General features: G+C 38.2%; 1 protein-coding gene across 2 annotated transcripts in view; it reads right to left on the bottom strand.

Annotated features, from left to right (window-relative positions):
- Positions 1–6863: 6863 nt before the first annotated feature.
- Positions 6864–20380, bottom strand: part of Mei4 (meiotic double-stranded break formation protein 4) — a 151824-nt gene continuing 138307 nt past the window's right edge. Inside the window, exon 5 of one of the 2 annotated variants that reach the window (XM_021173376.1) lies at positions 6864–8376. In XM_021173376.1, coding sequence (XP_021029035.1) covers positions 8107–8376 — 270 coding nt within the window. In that variant the 3' untranslated portion in view covers positions 6864–8106. The remainder of the gene's footprint in view (positions 8377–20380) is intronic. The other variant, XM_029481941.1, reaches the window with a different exon arrangement.

Below are 20380 nucleotides of genomic sequence, written 5' to 3'. Positions count from 1 at the left end.
CCCCAAAGTCCAAACAAATTCCCTGACAGGTATTCACGACAAGGTAGAATCTAAAAGGTATGGATATTTCATAGTTCATCTTGAGGCCTGAAACCGTGGTTCAAGTGTCTGGGATATTATCAAATCAAGGTCACAGGAAGTTAGTACAAATATATACTTGAATGAGCAACTCGTATGTAAGAGAATTGACCATGGTGTTAACAGAAACAAAAAGTCCTTACTTTTCCACCAGAGTTCTACTATTGTTGCTTTAGTATGTTTGCTTCTGTTCTGATCATTCCATGGATCATGTCACACAAGCTTATATTTGGCCCATTCACCAAAATTCTCTTCCTCTCCCACTTGAACCCTCTAATCATCCCTCAATCATGAATGAATGTGAAAGAAAACCCAAGCATCATAGACATGATTTGCATCTAATTACCTGTTCTTTCTTTCCTAATATATGCCCCACTCTTTTTTTTTTTTTTCTGATTTGTTTTGTTTTGCTAGCTCAAAGTCAACCTAATTCCCGATGATGAAGAGAGACACAGATGCCAAAATTCTTCTTTAAACGACTGGAAAACACTGAATTTTTTGAATATTGTCCAATGTGTTCAATTTCCGATTAATAATCATTTACTTCCACATATGTGTAGGGATTTCTCTTGGGCATTTATTTAGAAAGGCCATGACTGCATCATAAGATACTTTTGTTTTGCTGTGAGTCTTTTCCATGTTTTGGTTGTCAAAACTTAAAACTAAACTGAAGTAAGAAAAGCAAAAGGATAGGAAGATGTTTTCTACTCCAGTGTGGTATCTTAGCATGATCTAACCTTGTCTTGAAGTTGCCCAATGACAAATAAAGAATGCAGACAGCTTACTTATGAATGGTCATGCTTCAAGATCATTTAGTCAGGACTCCCCACCATTTCCTGGACTCCCTGGGAAGGAAATGATTTTAATTGTAAGACAAGTGTCATCCTGACATAGTTACAACCCAATGTTTGTCAGGTATGTGCTATGCCAAGGAGATGGATCAAAGGTACATTTACCTGGAAATATTTTTATAAGTTTATTCTATTATAAAGGAAAACTTTCAAAGAAAATCTCCACATTCATAGCTACATTACACTTTTTCTTAGTAATATTTAACTCTCTGGATTATTCAGTATTCTGTGCATCACAATGTCCTCCATGCTTCTCCATTCTCTCTACTGGCCTGATAATTTGCACAATTGCTTATATACCAAGAATTTTGTTTCCAAAATTGAAAGTCAAATTATGTTGTATCTTCTTGCAGGAGAGATCAGGCCTACTTCTTGTGTGATTGCCTGTTCAGCAGTCTGCTCTGCTTGTAAATATTGCCTCTGGGATATATGCTTTTTGACATTTTAATGGATTTTCCACATTCCTTCTGAGTAGCATCTTGGCTTGAAGATAGTCTTTCAGACTATTAATACATTCTGGCATCATTCTGCCATAATTGATCACATTTACTATGATGGTTCCTTTGCTCCAATTTGAAGATAAAAATATAGCCATGGTAGAATCACATCTAATGCCTTGCAATGAACTATCTTCTGCACCAGTAAAAGAACTACCCATGGGCAGAAAGGGGTTTATCTCTCTTTCAGTTGAGGCAAAGTTTGAACAAGTCTCTGCAAACAGAAAGTACAGAAAGTGGAGCAAAGTTACATTGTGTCTTTTATTCCATTACTCTTAACTGTGTATGGTGACAATCTTCTTGTTTAGGACCTAATTTCTTCGTTGTTTTAAGTTGGCAGTAAATAGGGGTGTGGTCTTCTATAGCTTCAACTCTTTAGCATAATGGAGAGGTCAGTATGGTGCTGAAACAACATTGTGGTATATTAGGCATTTGGTGCTTTCTTTTACACTCAAATGTGTCTTATAGGAAATGATTTATGGAAGTAAACTTTTATTGCTCAATGGTGAGTGAATACTGCCTATACATAGCATGGAAATCCTGTATCTATTTTTTTTCATTGTCTGAATAATGCCAGAATCTAGGTCCTGTCTTCACAAAACATCATTCCCTTTCAGACACTGAAGGAAGGGAAATAAATAGGACACTCCTGTCACTGATCTTTATGTGATTCTTGGTGCAGAGCTGCTCTTCAGTGACTTTATTAAAAATAGATCAAGTGGAGATAGAAAGGATTTGAAGTTTCCATCAACAGTCTGCTGAGACAAAATGATTCATTTGTAAACAGGGTAACTAGAAATTAGAATCCTTTAGGTTTTTTTTAAAGCATTTTATATATGGAAATAATGTTTTTGGTGTGAACAAAAACTCAGCTTAATCCATAGTGAATTTGATATGCTTTTTACTGGTGTTTTATTTATAAGTTATCCACAGTTTTAGTATTTTTCTCAACAAAACCACTACTCAATTTTCAGCTCAGTCTATGTAGGAACCAGGATCTAGAAAGAAGACAGCAACAAGAGAGAACACAGTACCTGTACATCCAGGCATTTCAGTCACCTGTGCATGAAGTAGAGAATAGGAATGGCAGTGGTTTCTTCAGATGTGTATTCACCTACCTCCGCATGTAGAACTCATTCATAGCTCCACCCCATGAATGATGGGGTTATATTACCACTTCAGCATCAACTGCAATGTTTCCAGCTTCCACATGAGATCAGGAAAATCAACAGTGTACTTACAAACCAACATCACAATGTTATCTGCAATTACTGATCACTTACTATATACCAGAAAGAAATACTTAGCTATAAGCTTCTGTGGACTCTTCTTGAGTGTTAAAAATTAAAGGCCAATGAAGAGCACACTCACATCATTTTAAAAGTAGATTTGGCCAGTTTATAAAAAAAATGTTCCTGGATATCACTCCTTAATATTTCTTTCATGCCTGCATCTCATACTCAAATCTTCTTGCTTGTTCAAATATACAAAAAGGATTGTCTGACTTGTTGATTAATGGAGCCAACTGTACATTTCTGCCTTGATTGTGCTCACATGCTCCATATGACACCCACAGGTAAGTGGGGGTTTATTTGATGTCTACTGACAGAAGAGCAGATTGGTGATGACATTGAAATTAATAAAATTAAGGGACTATGTAACTCAAGGACAAACAGACCATGCTCAGAGAGCTTAATGTCTGGTATTTTGTGCCTTAACAAGCCCACAGTATTTATTCAAGGTGACTCATAATGTTATGGTTCAAAGGAGATGTAGTTTGGTTGATGGAGTTGTCACTTTGTGGCTGTTATGTCAGGTAAAGTATGGAAGAACTACAGGAAAAAATAGCTGTTTGCTGTAGCTGTTTTATACAGGGTATAAGTGGGACCAAACTCTTTAATGAGCATATTGTTTGGGCACCAGTGGTTCAAGTGTCTCTCACTAGTGGGGCTACAAAATAGATGTCATCTGTAAAGAAAATATAATATTTCATACATTCAATTGACATTAGAGGATTAGGGTAAAAAGAGACAAGAAAACCCCACCCTGCTGTAATAACCTTATGAATCTAGTGTCCCCATTTTCATGAACTACAACTATCTTTGCTAATCTTTTTTTAATTAGATATTTTCTTCATTTACATTTCAAATGCTATCCCAAATGTCCCCTATACCCTTCCCCTGTTCCCCAACCCACCAACTCCTGCTTCCTGGCCCTGGCATTCCCCTGAATTGGGGCATATGATCTTTGAAAGACCAAGGGCCTCTCTGCCCAATGGTGGCCGACTAGGCCATCCTCTGCTACATATGCAACTAGAGACACAGATCTGGGGGGTACTGGTTAGTTCATATTGTTGTTTTACCTATAGGGTTGCATACCCCTTTAGCTCCTTGGGTACTTTCTCTAGCTCCTTTATTAGGGGCCCTGTGTTCCATCCAATAGATGACTGTGAGCATCCACTTCTGTATTTGCCAGGCATTGGCATAGCCTCACAAGAGACAGCTATATCAAAAAAATCTTGCTGGCATATTCTTTGCTAATCTCATACAGGATCAAAATTCCAGAGAGACATTTACAAAGGCCTAGGTCATATCACGTGATGACATTTATACAGGGAAAAACCTGCATCTCCATTTGTTATTCTAAAAGATGGCACAAAGAGGAGGGAAACTCACAGAAATTAGAATGATGTCTACAAAAGAAAGCTAACAGTTGTGTTGTATTCCCAGCCAAAGGGAAGGTTAGAATGCAGATCCAACAGGGATCCAGAATGGTAATCACAAGCTAAGGCAGGAACTCTACCATGGACCTAGTGCATACAAGTCATCTCTCTAATGTGATGGTACCTGGAATCTATTCTACAGCACCCTGACTGGGAAAAAAGCAGTTTGATACATGCATCCCTGTCTTCAAAGTTCATTTCCTCTAGAATTCTAAAGGATGGTTTACCTGTGGCAGCAAGCTTAATGAAACTCAAGTACATTGCAAATTATGAAATCTGCAGAAATATTGCTAATTAAAAGTTAATTTGTTGACTATTATATTCATCACGGTGAGCATTAAATAGACTTTAAAAGTATGAATTGCATATTAGTATTTCTAAACTATGAGTCCATTTTAACTGCTGGTAGATAACACAGAGTAGAATAAACTTTGAAAAACTAAAATATAACAGTCTCCCACCCTGTGACTGTGGACAAGCCATTTATGTTCCCTGTTCCCCAGCTATAAAGTGTGACCAAATGACCTCATAATATCGACTGGGATTGCAGGAAGACAACTCCCTGGCCCACACCAAACATTACAGGAGCACCTGCTTCTCTTAGTATCATTTTCACTTCCGAGTTCACAAAGCAATTTCTGCATGTCACTTCACATGGGCAAGCCTATGGTGAGATTCTCCTTTTAAAACTACTAATGATCAAGTTTTATTCATATGATAGACACAGGGTGGTATCCTCATTTTTAAGTCCAAGTACTATACTCTTCCACTGACAGACTTTCATCGAGCCAGGCAACACAGAAGTTCCAATGCTACACAGTATTTAAAAATAATAATCATAATCATAAGTAGTAGTAGTAGTAGTAGTAGTAGTTAAATTCACAGTTTTGCCTTATCATTTAGGCACACATTTAACAGAAACATATTCTCCTAATGGTAAAGATACCTTTGTTCTTTATACTTTAAAACTGGAAGGCAGATGCTATTATGAGAAAAATGTGAATCACCCATCCTATGTTGTAAGATGACTTAGTGAAGACCCTGTCTTCTCTTGACTTCCTCAGTCTTTTCTCTGTACCTTCTACACTGTACTCCTGTTTCAATATGGCAGAACTGAAAATATGTGTAGTGCCCTTTGACAAGCAGAGGGCAATGACAGGCCTTACATGCCTTTTCCAGATGTCAGGAAAAGATGAGAACAAGAGATACCTAAAAAAAAGCTACTCTGGGGAACACACCACTAATAACCACGGATGCATTTTAAATTAATTCTGCCCACTTTTTTCTCTGTGACACAGGTACAAGACATTTTCTTACTTCATACAATGATTTAGAAAGATCAAACATGGGAATGGACAGCTCAGTTGGTGCAGTGCTTAACTGATAAGCATGACAACCTGAGTTCAACCCCATGTAAAAAGCCAGGAAGCCTCGTGTTAACAATCCACACACTGGAAAAGCCTAGGGAGAAGCTCCCCCGAGCTTGCTCACCAGCCCCACATACATTATCTGAAAGCTCTCAGGGCCAGTGAGAGGCCCTTTCTCAAACAAAGAAACAAAGCAACACCCTGGAAACAGCCAAGGAGGACTGACCCCGAGGCATGACCCTCACTCACCTTCCCATCCACATGCATGCATATCTACATAGCAACACATCCGCACCTATATCCACACATCATACCCGGAAAATAGAATCATCCTATGAATTCCAGTCATGAAATAGAGATATTTTTCTTCTGACTGAAAAAAAATGGTTTGATTTTGGAGCCAGCCAGCATAAGCTATGCTCAAATGTTTTATTTATTTCTAAGTTTAAGACTTGGGAATTAACTCTAATCCATGTATGGATGTCTGATCTTGATCTTTGCATGCTTAAAGACTTAGAGTGCTTTATCCTCAGGAAATGTTAGTCATATTGTCTATTTTTATCTATGCCACTTAAATAAATAGCATCAATTGGAAATCTCTACTAGACTTCATTTATTCTTAAAAAGAAAGAAAGCCTATTTATGTCACACAGCTGTACTTAGAAGAAGGTAAGTTGCCCAGCCCAGTCTCTTGTGAATGTCTTAGATTTTATCAAGTGGCAAGAAAAAACACCCACACAGCTGTGGCAAATCCTTCATGATCATGGACAATGGTAGAAGGGACCAGGTCAGTGTTAGGTCCTCCCAGTCATCCCAGGGCTGCTCAAGGTCCTGGCTGAATGGGGCAGGGGGACAAAAAGGCAGCACCATCCCCATGTAAAATGTAAATGATGGAGAGTTTTAAATTTTTTTTCCAAAGTTTAAAGCCAGTTTATTAGTCAGAAACTGACTACACTGGGTATTCAGAATGACAGTATAACTCCTTTCTCAGAGTGAGTTTTTAAGCAAAACAAAACAAAACATCATATTCTGGAATGATATTAACTAACTTACATATCTTGGAACTATTACCAAATCACCTCCTTTTGCTCCCAGCAGTCTCTCTCAGTAACCTTCACGTCAACCCTCGGAACATTTTCCCATTCAAGTTGATGGCCTCTTTTTCTTTGTTATTGTTTATACATACATACATACATTCACAAATACACTGGCTGAGTCTGATTTGTTTGTTTGTAAGGTTTCAGGGTGAACCGCTCTGTACTGGATATCAAATAAGGGGGCTCACCCCTGGGACAGGCTAATTCTACCTTCTCCAGTAGTCTTTAGGTTTTTTTTTTTGTTTTTTTTGGTTTTTTGAGACAGGGTTTCTCTGTATAGCCGTGGCTGCCCTGGAACTCACTTTGTAGACCAGACTGGCCTCGAACTCAGAAATACGCCTGCCTCTGTCTCCCGAGTGCTGGGATTAAAGGTGTGAGCCACCACGCCCGGCTTGTCTTTAGTTCTTTATCTAGGAGTGTGAGCCCATGAAATTTTGTCTCTTCCATGTTACTATGTCCACTGATATGGTCATTTTCAGGTCTTGTTTATGTAGCCATTTCTAGGAGAGAAGAGATCTGCTGGTTTAAAAAAAAATCCTTCAAAATTAATACTAGAATATGGCATAATTTTATATACATTGTAGAAAGAATTAGCAAGGATAACTTTTCTAGTACTAATGGCATCTGAAAATGATAATTACCTTATAAAACAGAATTAGACATAATTAACAAAGGAAAGAGAATTACATTAGATTTCCTTTAATCTGCACAATAGGAAAGTGCAAAATGTGTGCTCATTAAGATTGTCTGTTACAATTTTAATAACTGAAATGAAGTAAAGGAAATTGTGTAATGAAAAAATTCAACCAGTACTTTTAATAAGTATAATGTGTATTTATTGTAGGATATTAAAATTTATAAAAGCATCCCTGATGACTTACTAATACACAACTTTACTACATTTAAACAATTAAAGGAACAATAGCATTTATAATCAACAGAAAAATTGTTTTAAAAACGGACATTTTTAAAGAACTAATTAACACTTCAAAAATACTTTACAAACATGTTGATTAAGTAAAATTAAAAGCCACTGGATTCCAAAGCCTTTTCTTTTTCTACAGCACTATTCTTAAGAGAAAAATGATTTGAGTAGAGCTATATAATAATACATTTTATTTTTTTACCATTTACTTGTATTTAAGTGTGTAAAATGACAGAAGTTTAAGCTTTATTTCATTACAATTTGTAATGAAATTTACATCAGATGGAAATCTTTGACAATTTATTGTATTTTATGAAATGGGTTGTTTTAGAGACTAGAGCTAGACTGTTGAGTGAAATAAGATATAATCCATGAGCATAGGGGAGCATTGTCAACTGAAATTGCCTGATTATAATATAGAACAGTGGTTCATCAGCTCTTATATAGAAGACCTATCACTAAATTGAATTAATGATTCGATTGGTCAATCAATTTAAAATACTCATTTAAAAACTTTTTCTTTTTTGAAAAATACTGAAGCACACCATTTTCTGATATATGGAAAACTGCTAAGGCAACGATTCATTCTTAGCAGTTTCCATCTCTGCTGAGTTCAAGAGAACACCGAGCCTCCATAAGTAAAAGGCAAATAAAGGAAAGGCATCAGAAAGTCGGAAGATGACTTCATCATGCTTCTGAAGAAATGTCTGGATTTCTGGGATGCTGGGATCCATGTGTGCAGTGGGATCTCCCTGCGGTTCCTGTTGAAGAAGCTGTTCCAAAATCCGAAACAGGGAGAAAATATTTTCATAGCGTGTCACATCATAAATGCCTCGATCCTAAGGGGAAACAATAAGATTCTTAAAACACTGTGTGGCTCAGATCAGAAAATGACTACATAGGGTTACACAGTCAGACAAAAGAAAAATTTCTGATTTATTTAATGCCATCTCTCTTCCTGCATCTTTGATTGGTGGAATTGGGAGACAACTAGATTAGGGGAGTGGGAAGAAAGACACAAGTATTTAAGATTTTAAAAACATGGTGAATATTTCTGCTTGATGGCTTATATAGTTTCAAATCATTTTTGACCATTGTTAGATATATTATTCCTCAAATTCTATTGCAAATGTCTTAAATTCAAGTATGTTTTAGATCAGAACATAATGTAAATGGAAATTCCCATTAGTAACCTCATATGATATATTGTAGTCACAGTAGGTGTAGATGGATATGCTATGTGAAATTATTTTCAGGCTGTGTACATAAAGTATTTATAACATGAAGCAATTCCATGGTAATAACTGTATTCCACTTCTAAAGTATCTTATTAGGTACATGTATGTTGCGTGTACCAAATAAAAAAAATTAATCCACACTATCGCTGGCTACTCTCTGGCTGTGCAGTCTCAGTGCCCTCCCCCGCCCCGGGTTCCCATTTCCAGTCATCTGTCCCCCTCCTGAGGCTAGCTGTCACAAATCCCCATAACCCACTAAAATCAAAACTCTAGAGGCTTGTAATTTATCAGTCGAATTTATATCAATCAATTCTCAACTCACAAAACGCCCACACAATGAACTCAGAGCCAATTGATATTTATACAAGCTGCCCACCTAGACTGTACAAATTGTCCTATATTATTCTATCCCCTCTATGATATTCATAGCTACCTGTGGCTATCTAAAGCTACATAAATTGGGATCATCCTCTTCCTTCACCTTCTCTGTCCTTCTGTCAGTCCGTCTCCTATCCTCTCTCTCTGAAACTCTCTGTCCTACCTTCCTTTTTCCTTGCCAAATCACAGACTCTAGCCTTATATATATTTCACCTGCCCTCACCTGAGTATCGATAGCAATCCACACATGAAAACATCTAAAGAGTTAAAATTCTAAATTACAAAATACGTCAGGCCTGGAGAATTTGAATTAGGAATATTACCCGTCGTTGCCTATTTGCATGTAATTACTTACTAGCAAACATCTCAAGTGCTCAGGAACACTTTTACACATACCAGCGTAGTGTTGAATTCAATATTGTGTCTATGAATTTCAATGCATAACACTCCTGCCAAGGATGACAGAATAATTTTTCTGGGTAGAAGTTTAGGGACATGTATGGAGGTAAAACAGGTAGACTGAAGATATTAGGTAACTAGCTGTCTTCTAATTCTGAATCTACACAGGTCAGAGGGTACTACTAGATTGTATAGAATTGCACAGGTGGACAGGAGTACAGATGTGGCCTTGTAGGCTAAGCATAAGCAAGGACGAAGGCCTAAGAGGTGCAATGGCAAACTCAAGAGAATAGAGAGAGGGATCAGTGTAGAAGAATAGGCTTGCTTCATTATCTCCCTATTAATTAAGAAGTAAGTCTAGAAGTCCTAGGAGGTAAGCTGAATGCTTATCACTATTTTACAGGCAATACAGAGCCACAGAGGTACATTAATTAGAACTCCAAGTCTACAGATCTTAACTAGGGATGTCTTATGCAGTTTTGCTGAAGTTCATTACAGAAAGTATTGCAGTTGGGGTCAGGGGAAAAAGAATGTGTTGGAAACATTTATCAATGGAGCATGCTGTGATGACAATGTAAATGGAAGAAACTGTTTGCAGAGTCAGAGGTGTTTACTCCTCAAAGCGGTAGCCCTACAAACCCAATTATATAGATACAGTCCAATGAAAATAAATGAATACTTCAAAAAACAGTCATGTAAGGAGACCCACCTGCCTCTCTTAGATGTGACAGAACACCTTGAGGCTTCAAGAATGTTGCCACAATAGTTAATGCCTTTCCCAAATACAGGCCGGCTGCATTCCTACCTGGGTCGTATGGCTGCAATATATATCCCTATATGTTGCAATAGGCCACTGCCATAGTACATCAGTTTGCATTGGTCTTTTAGACCTCAGTGCTTACAATCTGGGCTCTAGCTAGCATATTTAGATTTCTATTCACAGCACTGCTATGTGTATACTGCTACCAAAAAATAGTCAATCACTGCCCTAACACCCAAGGAACAGCCCACCCATGGGTCTCTGTGCTCAGGCATCAGTTCTGTAAGTGATTCTCTATCGGGCTGATGCTGCAAGCACTGAGAAGTGGCATGAAAGACAAACCCAGTGCCAAAAGGACACTCTCAACCATAATTTTTCTACCTGGTCAGAAGAAAAACACTGATTTTCCCCGCCTCTGATTACCACACTCAACACCATTCACTGCCACAGCAGACATACAGCTTCAAGGCAGCTAAGCATCTCTGGAGTATTCCTGTCTTCTTCTCACTCACTGACCTCTCAAGTGGTTGAAAGAGACTACATAGCTGCCAGTCTCCCTAGCGCCTGCCTGCTCCACTGGGAAAGAGATAGCAAAGTATAACTCCATCAAGAGTAGTTTGTAAAACCTACCAGAAACAATTGCTCAATGGAACACACAGACATCAACATACAATAACAAGAACTGTAACAAAAACTAAGAGGTATATTACCACAGACATAATAATCCTTCAACATTTGCCCCAGAGACTGATAAAGTGGCTGAAAATAATTTTAAATTTATTATTTATGGAAACTCAGAGATGATTAAGAGAATTTAATAAAATCAAGATATAAAAATTAATACGTTGAAATTATTAAAATTAATGTAGAGATATTTTTAGTTGGCAATAAAATGAACAAAATAAAAAGTTAGCAGCAACATTTACCATAGTGGAAAAACATATGTATTATCCACAAATAAATGTAGAGAATAACCTAAATGGCTGATAAAGCACAGATGATTTATAGGGGAAGAACAAAGAACAGATGTTTTAATTTTAAGAGTAAGGAAGATGATACCAACAGTGGACATAAAGATCATTTAACTCGATAATAGACTTAACTTCTCAAATCTACGGATGGATTTAAATGCCTAGCCACAGAAAGGACAAGCTACACAGTCTCGGTCCAGTCAAGACTGCATCACTATATATTGTAATCAAATGGTCAAAAACGAAAGACAAAGGGAGCTTATGAAATCACCAAGGAAATGCACTTCACATATAAGGGACTACCATCCGGCTCAGTGGTAGACCTCTTGGAAGAAGTTTCCCACTCTAGAAGACAGACAATGATTTATTCATACAGCACAAGAGTATGAACATACACATCCCAACCAGACACACTTCATATGGTATGAGAAACAGATGAAGATTTTCATGGACAAGCAACTCTTAGAGTTATCCTCAAAACTCTCTTTAAAAATTAAATACATGATGAAGGGAATCCTTCAAGCTTAAAGAGAAACCCATTTCTCAGTAGTTTATTAACATGAAAACAGATGAGAGAATAAAGCACACTGGTAATATACATACAGTTAAATTCTGATAAGTCATGTTTTATAAACACTGCATATACATGAATTATGTATTTAGTATGAAGGTTTAAAAGATAGCTTCAGTTTTTTTTACTCGATTGAAAATGTAAAAATATACAAATTATGACACCAGAGCACAAAATATGGAAAGTAAAGAGAATATTTTTTTATAAGATCAAAATTATTTTCAGCTTAAAATAGCTTATTTTAACTATAGAACTCTTTTAAACTACAAAGTCAAAATATACTAGAAAAATAAAAATATAATCAAAGCACACCTCTAAAGAGAAACATGGATAGCATGGAAAAAGGGAACAAAATATACATAAAATTCAAATCACAGAGTTGTGGAAAACAGAGCCAACGCATATATATATATGTATATATATATATATGCACATTCATATATACATATACAAACACATGTATATGTATATATACATACATATATACACACATATATACACATATATATGTATTAGAATATTCTACTAGAATATGGAAATATTCTAATAGCCAGGGAAACAGAGAGTTTGTGTCTTCTAGAAATGTCAGAGCTATACCCATAAAATTTTACCACCATGACTGTCTAAACATGGGCTGGGCAAGGACAGCACCAATAAACACACTAACTTGGAAGAGGAAATGCTTATGAGGCATTAGCCCTACACATAGAACATCAGACACGTAAGGAATGCAGAGAGGGAGAAATAGTCCCTAGGAAAGGAACTAAGACAGTCACAATAGATTTTCCTATCTCCTTATCAGCAAAACCCTAGCTTTCTTCAGTGTATAAGTGAGACAACTAAACTTACATCATCTCTGTATTGTGTGTGTGTGTGTGTGTGTTCATTAGATTAGTTCTGTGTAACAGATGGCAGTATAAGTAAACAATGAAGATGCTGGAAAGCTGAGTGTTAACTGAATAAACTGGAAAGCACTTCGCCCTTCTCCTTTCTGCATAGCTCCCATGGGGAAAATATGGACACAGGGCTTAGAGGTAAAACTGCCATGTGCTAAGCCAGAAGAAGAATGACACCCATGCATTGAAGTGCACTGTGCAGCCAGACACTTCCAATGCTCAGGGATACTTGAACTGTCTGCAGTGTTAGACTCTCTCTCCTGTTCATTTCCATCTCTTACAACTTACTTTTATTGAGTTTACATCCACAGTGGGGGAGAATTCCAGGTTCCATTGCCTTGAAAGATAGACCTTCCTGTTTTAAACTGTATAGAAAAGAGATAGCCAAAGGAACAAAAAGAAAGCTAGAGTCTTTGGCAACAGTAATTGCAGAAAGGAAACCAAACAAACAAATAGGAAAGAAAGAAAAAGAAAAGCTAATGTAAACTTGAGGTTTAGTTTGTAGCTTGGATGTCTGTGTTTCACTGCAAAACATGAAAACACAGCAGCTGATTCAGCTGATTAACAATGGGATAATTCAGGTTTGGCACCATGGACACACATTGGTACAGCCTGGACTTCTGAGACACAAGTAGCCTGCCATAGACACTATTAAGACACACCACATTTTCACTGCTACAAAAGTAGGAGATGGGGGTGGGGGAGCGTTGGGATGTTACAGAGAGGAAAATTAAGTCAAAGACTATGGCTGTATAATCTAAATGTTAAATTAAATGTTCCCTGAATATAATATATCATTAGCTTGGAATTCTATGTGCCAGGTTTTGTTGGACAGAAGAAAAAGTAAGATACAACTAAAATTAGTCTTCTCCTAAGAGAAGGAATTCAACACAACATTTTAAGATAAAGGTCAGTTGTCACCAGGATAATTAAGTGGGGAAGTTGCCCCTGACCTTTAGTGAGTTATCCATTTTATTTAGTAGACAGCGAAGACAGCAAAGTAGATTTCAGACAAAGATTTCTGGGGAAGAAGTTAACACCCTGAGCCATTTTCTCAGGGGGCTGGCAGCTTCTGAGGCACCAAAGAAGCAATGAAGGAACCGCCATAATCCTAGGCAGAACCAGGGCCTGGCAAAGATAGCACAGGACCACACTTGCAGCCATGCTAAGCTCAGAGCAGCCTAGGTGGATCTATCCATCTACATGACCAAATGGCTGTGGTTATAGTCAAGCACACACTGACTTACACTGTGCCTCTTTCAGAGGTTGTACCCCAGCCTCACCCTCTCCCCCACCTCAGATTTTAGGCCTATGTTGAGGGCATACAAAGCTCTCGTAAGATTTTCTACTGAGGTGTGAGCTGTGGTGCAATGCTGGTATAGACTCTGGCATCATTCTTTAATGAAGAGCCCTGGTGGAGGAGACTACAGAGGGCAGGCACAGTGGGTACAAACTCATTGCACTTCTTACCTGTAGCAGTATGTTTGCCTGTCTAAAATGTGGGATCCTGGAGATTTCTTCTAGAGAATTTTGTTTGACCTGTGAACTACCTTAGGCGAAAATTTCTGTATTATTAAAACGGGTGTTTGATATTTTAGTACTTTATCTTGTTTCTGTGGGAAAGAGTTCAACGTGTATGCAAAGTTGTATTTACATGAAAGCATTCATCAAAGGAATATACACAATAGAAAACAGTAAAAGTCTGTTTTTCGTTATAAGATGTACTTTAAAATGATGTTTGTATTAATGAATTGTATCAACTCTTAAATCTGTTTTTAGAGGCTAAATTCATATGGTAATAACAAAATGAGCCTCCCATTATTCAAGAAGGCAATTTGTACAAATGTGCTCAAAGGGAGAGAATGACAGTTATTCGTCTGAAAACTGTATGGACTAGGGCTGTATGGGAACACACAGGACAAAGGTCCTGTCTTGTGAAGGTGTCTGAGATAAACAGAATGCTGCCAAGCAAGATGTAGTCTCTGTGTCCTATGGCTCCCTGCATAGGTGGTCTCTGTGCCTCTACCTACTCTCAACCATATGAGAAGTGACAGCAGAGAAGAAGGCAGGAAACCTTGTAAAGCAAACATGCACATTTCTGGGTGGTTTTAGAATGAGAATGTTGGCATGGTTGGATGTGCTTCCACAGACATAAATCTAACAGCACACAATTGAAAAACAGATAGTGATTCTAGGAAATGTGTCCATGATAGAGACTGAGTTCAATCTTGTATCTGATGAGTTAATCAATCATTACACAATTAAAAAATAACATTAAAACTCTAGATAGCTGGGCTTGCTGGAACTTCCTGATTGGTGAGAGGCTGTTGCTACAGAGAAAAGCTAAGTAAAAGCTGAGCTGATCCCTCCCAGAAGTCACCTTATACATCTCTTAAGGTGGCTGATCCTGATAAAAGTTCTTTATAATAAAAATGAAGCAAACAAGCAATACACACAGACACACAGACACACACACACACACACACACCAAAATAAAAACAAACACGCCATACTTTATTTGGTTCTAGGCCCCTGTAGCAACTGGCTGTGCTGAAGGGAACCTGTAGGAACTCCTTCACATTTACATCTATTTGATCAGAAATGCAGGGCCCCCTGAGACCCCTAAAAGTACAGACTGGCTTCTGGAATGAAAATAGTCTTACTAGGCACTGCTTTTGACCTCTGGCACATGTGTTGATACCAGGTGGTTGCCATCAGCACTAAACTGAATTGAATTGAATTTTATCACACCCATGTGTCTTGAAGTTGGGTTAAATTTTCAAAAGTATGCAAATAACCTAATGAAGTTCCAGGATATAAAATTTCACAAACTTTCCTGCTCACATTTCTGATTTTAATGGCCTCAACATGTGCTATTTAATTAGGTGACCTCTTTCTGTTTGAAAAATTTTCATTTCTTTTACCTCAAAATCTTCCAAGCACAGAAGTTGGTATAGTCATTGCAAAAAACAGTCAAGTGCATGTAACAAAAACAGAGAGGGGCAAAGAGGGGCAGGCAGAGGCAGGGAGAGTCAGGGAGGGGGCAGGAGAGGCAGGGAGGGACAAGGAGGGGTGAGCTGGGAGAGGCAGGGAGAGACAGGGAGGAGCAAAGAGGGACAGGAGGAGGCAGGGAGAGGCAGGCACTCATGGCCAGGGGCAGTCAAACCTGCTGTGCTCATTCAAACCTTGGCAGAGGCAAGGGCATCATCTGTGAAAACGGCAGGAGCTATGAGACTGAATTCATAGCTTTTACAATTTTGATCCAAGCCGTTCTTTAAGCTACTAAATGAGTCCGACTTTAGAAGTTATCTAAAAGAAAAGTTCTACTTTTGAAAGAAGCTTTTGCAACAATTTTATATAATTTTTAAAAGTGCATTTTACCCCGAGTAAGTTTCAATAAGCAGCTGACCTGGGAGGTTCTTTGAGAAAAAGAGCTCTGTCTGGCTAAAGCAGAAAACAGTAAGAAATGAAAATCTCTCCTGGAAGACACACAGTTCAACCTGAAACCTTGCTTTCAGCAAATTAGTTTAAGACATTTTGAACATAGAATGTTCAATACCCACGGGGTATTGTATCCTGCAAGACACACTACTAAGGTCAGTAAATGACAAACACGGTTAACATGAGATTTAAAAGATAGATCAACCATTGTTAGAAAAAAAAACTTTACATTATAGTGCTTTTAAAAAATCTCATTTATTTGATACCACAAAACATACCTACTCTAAAGAAATACAACATTACGGTGACTGCAGTTTTAATCTTAATTAAAACCCTTATACAATCTGTCTAAATTTGTACATAGAAAACCTAGTAGATTTTTTTTTCCTTCAGAACTGATGAACCACAAATAAAGTGAGTGCATTCTAGAGCAAACCTCTTGGCCAGTTTTCTGACATTGTTTTGCTTTAAACTACTATGAGAAGGTGAACCACGCTTCCCAGTGTGGTGAGGAGACTTTCCCATTCTTTCCCAGGATGTCTGTTTCTGGGGTGTTGTGTGGAGGATGCGTGGTGTCTTCTTTCATAACTAGTGTTGGTCAAGAGGTCCAAAATGTGCTGCTAAGCTCTTTGCAGGCACTTGCATGGTAAGCGGGAAAATGACAAACATACTTAGCACAAGTCAGTGGAAAACCAACACATTTTCCTTCATTCTCTGCCGAATTGTATAATTAATACTGTGCACAATTTCCTGTGACATAGTACCAATACAAAAGTCACAAAAATGATTTTTATTTCTTTCAGATGAAAGCAATACGACGGACAGACACTTTTTTCCCCACCCCAGGGCTTACTCTCAAGCAGCATGAGCAATAAGTGAACAGCTGTGGAAACAATCTCTCTCTCTAGTTCTGTTAGGTGGTACAATGGAGGGATCCAGCTTTCAGAGAGCTCTTTGCTTCCTCGGCTTCAGTGGCTTTTCTGGTTTTCCTTAATAGTGATGTCTTTCTCATTCTAAAGCCCAGTTTCATATCCAGATCCGCTTGTGTGGGATGGCCTCTTATGTAGCGCTAAGAGTGTCTGTTCTGAGCACGCTCCAGGTACTCAAGGGGACAAACACCAACCAGTGTGGAGGATCAAAAGTGGAGTCCCTCACCCCACAACTAAGAGGTGCAGTTAGAGACCAATTGTTATCTTACCAGCATGCAAGTCTCAACAGGTTTCAAATGCTTTCCACTGTCAGAATATATGTGGCCATATCATCATACTGTGGAAAGCATAAATCTCAATATGCCCCTCACCAGGGTGCAGGTTAGTACTGTCTGTCTGCCTTAAATGTGCAGATCCAAATTCAATTTCAAGCACTGCAAACACAACAAAGAAAACAAAATGTGCCCAGACCAAGACCATTGATTTGACCCAGGCCATATCAGATTTGACTCAGTAAAACAGTGCTTTCTTATAGTTCAAAGTTATATGTGGTGTGAGTGAGGGGTGTGTGTGTGTGTGTAAATAAGCTTCACTTTCATTTTTTTATATATTTTTTTATTATGTATTTTGCTCAATTACATTTCCAATGCTATCCCAAAAGTCCCCCATACCCTCCCCCCCCACTTCCCTACCCACCCATTCCCATTTTTTTGGCCCTGCCGTTCCCCTGTACTGGGGCATATAAAGTTTGCAAGTCCAATGGGCCTCTCTTTCCAGTGATGGCGACTAGGCCATCTTTTGATACATATGCAGCTAGAGTCAAGAGCTCCAGGGTACTGGTTAGTTCATAATGTTGTTGCACCTACAGGGTTGCAGATCTATTTACCTCCTTGGATACTTTCTCTAGCTACTCCATTGGAGGCCCTGTGATCCATTCAATAGCTGACTGTGAGCATCCACTTCTGTGTTTGCTAGGCCCCAGCCTAGTCTCACAAGAGACAGCTATATCAGGGTCCTTTCAGCAAACGCTTGCTAGTGTATGCAATGGTGTCATCGTTTGGAGGCTAATTATGGGATGGATCCCTGGATATGGCAGTCTCTAGATGGTCCATCCTTTTGTCTCAGCTCTAAATTTTGTCTCTGTAACTCCTTCCATGGGTGATTATTTCCAATTTTAAGAAGGGGCAAAGTGTCCACACTTTGGTCTTCGTTCTTCTTCAGTTTTATGTGTTTTGTAAATTGTATCTTATATTTTGGTATACTAAGTTTCTGGGCTAATCACAATTAATGAAAAAGAGGTCATAATTTTGAATGAAAGCAGGAGAAAAGATAGGAAGGGATGAGGGAGAGAAGGGAAAGGAGAAAATGATATATTATTATTTTAAAAATTATAAAATTATATAAAACAACTTCAAATCATTTTAGTTTTCATCAGGAAAAGTCTTATAAGTAGTTCATTTTTAATTCTTCACACATGGAATACTTACAATAATATGTAATATACATTTTTTTCATTTATCTGGTAAATGTTATCACATCTTCAAATCAAAAGGTTATTTTTTTGTTCATATTAATTTTATATTTTTGACTCAAACACTAAAATGCATATAGAAAAGCCCAAGAGGGGTCACAATTTACCAAAAGTCACAACAGCACATTTACTGATAATCAGTGTCTGGATCCATATATATATATATATATATATATTTGTGTGTGTGTGTGTGCATTTTATGACTAATCTGTTGTGCTGTGTTTTAAATATTAAAGGCTGGACATCGTTAGCTCCTCACCATTTATATCTATTATGATTAATCTGTTGCAGCTGCACCACCTAGTTCTGGTGTAGTGCATTTTCAGAATGGTCAAAATAAGGATGATCTTTCCCAAGCAATGTTCTTGTTCCTTCAACGCAAAGATCTTGAATGGAACCTTCACAGGAACAAATTTCTTTGATTTGAGAGATAGAGAGACTCATTCCCAAATTTTCCCATGATATTTCTACTGCTCCCCACTCGGTGAGTTTTACAGAAAAACATTCTATAGCAGGGTTCCTAGGCTCCGTAAAACCAAGTCCTGAGAGACAAAAGCTTCTGCCTGCCATTAACGGTGTTAAGGTATTCACTTTGAAAACTGCAGAGTCAACTTCTTTGAGCATCAATATTTATCACGGTCACTTGAGACGGAATCACCAATCTATTGCATGTGAGCTAACAGAGACTGGCAAACAGCATAAAGGAACGGTCCACAGCCAGCAACCAGGAACTGAAGCCTGTGGGAAAGGGTCTGCTTTCCCTGTCTTCTGAAAATTGCCAGTTCTTCTATGAAAACATTTTCTCCTGATATATATATCTGTCCGTAAAAACCTGAGCAATTCTGTTAGTGGGTTCAAACCTGTAGAATTTGGAAGGAATATAAAGAATAAAAATTTAAGAAGGCACACACATATTTGCAATAAGTAACTGTAACAGTTATGTGACTACATTTGCTCTTTGTTATTATTATTGAAAATAGGCTCTCTTCTCATACGGTATCTCCTGATGATACTTTCCCCTCCTTCTAGATTCCTTCCCACCTACCTCCCTCAGCTGCAGGAGTTCTGTGGTAGAACTTTTAGATTCATTTATCTGTGCTACCATCTCTCTAGGCCCTCAGGCTTTTGGAGTCTCCAAATGAGAAGTTCGGTGTGATTCTAACTGGTCTACGTTTACACGTTTCTTGCTCTTTCCCCTTTATACTGCTTACTATTCTTTCCTCATTCTGTATGCTTAGTGTTTTCATTATGATGTGGCAAAGAATCTTTCCTTTCTGGTGCAATGTATTTGGTGTTCTGCATGCTTCTTGCCCTTTTATAGGGTATATCATCCTTTAAGATAGGATAGTTTTCTTTTCTTTTTATTTTTTTAATTGGGTATATATTTCATTTACATTTCCAATGCTATCCCAAAAGTCCCCCACACCCACTCCCCCAACCACCCACTTCCACTTCTTGGCCCTGGCGTTCCCCTGTACTGAGGCATATAAAGTTTGCACGACCAATGGGCCTCTCTTTCGACTGACGGCCAAATAGGCCATCTTCTGATTCATATGCAGCTAGAGACACAAGCTCCAGGGATGGGGGTGGCGGGGTACTGGTTAGTTCATATTGTTGTTCCACTTATACATTGCAGATCCCTTTAGCTCCTTGGGTATTTTCTCTAGCTCCTCCATTGGGGGGGCCTGTGATCCATCCAATAGCTGACTGTGAGCATCCACTTCTGTGT

This window comes from Mus caroli, chromosome 9 (assembly GCF_900094665.2).
Source record: "Mus caroli chromosome 9, CAROLI_EIJ_v1.1, whole genome shotgun sequence".
Classification (NCBI taxonomy): Eukaryota; Metazoa; Chordata; class Mammalia; order Rodentia; family Muridae; genus Mus; species Mus caroli.
This window is presented reverse-complemented; position numbering and strand designations above follow the sequence as displayed.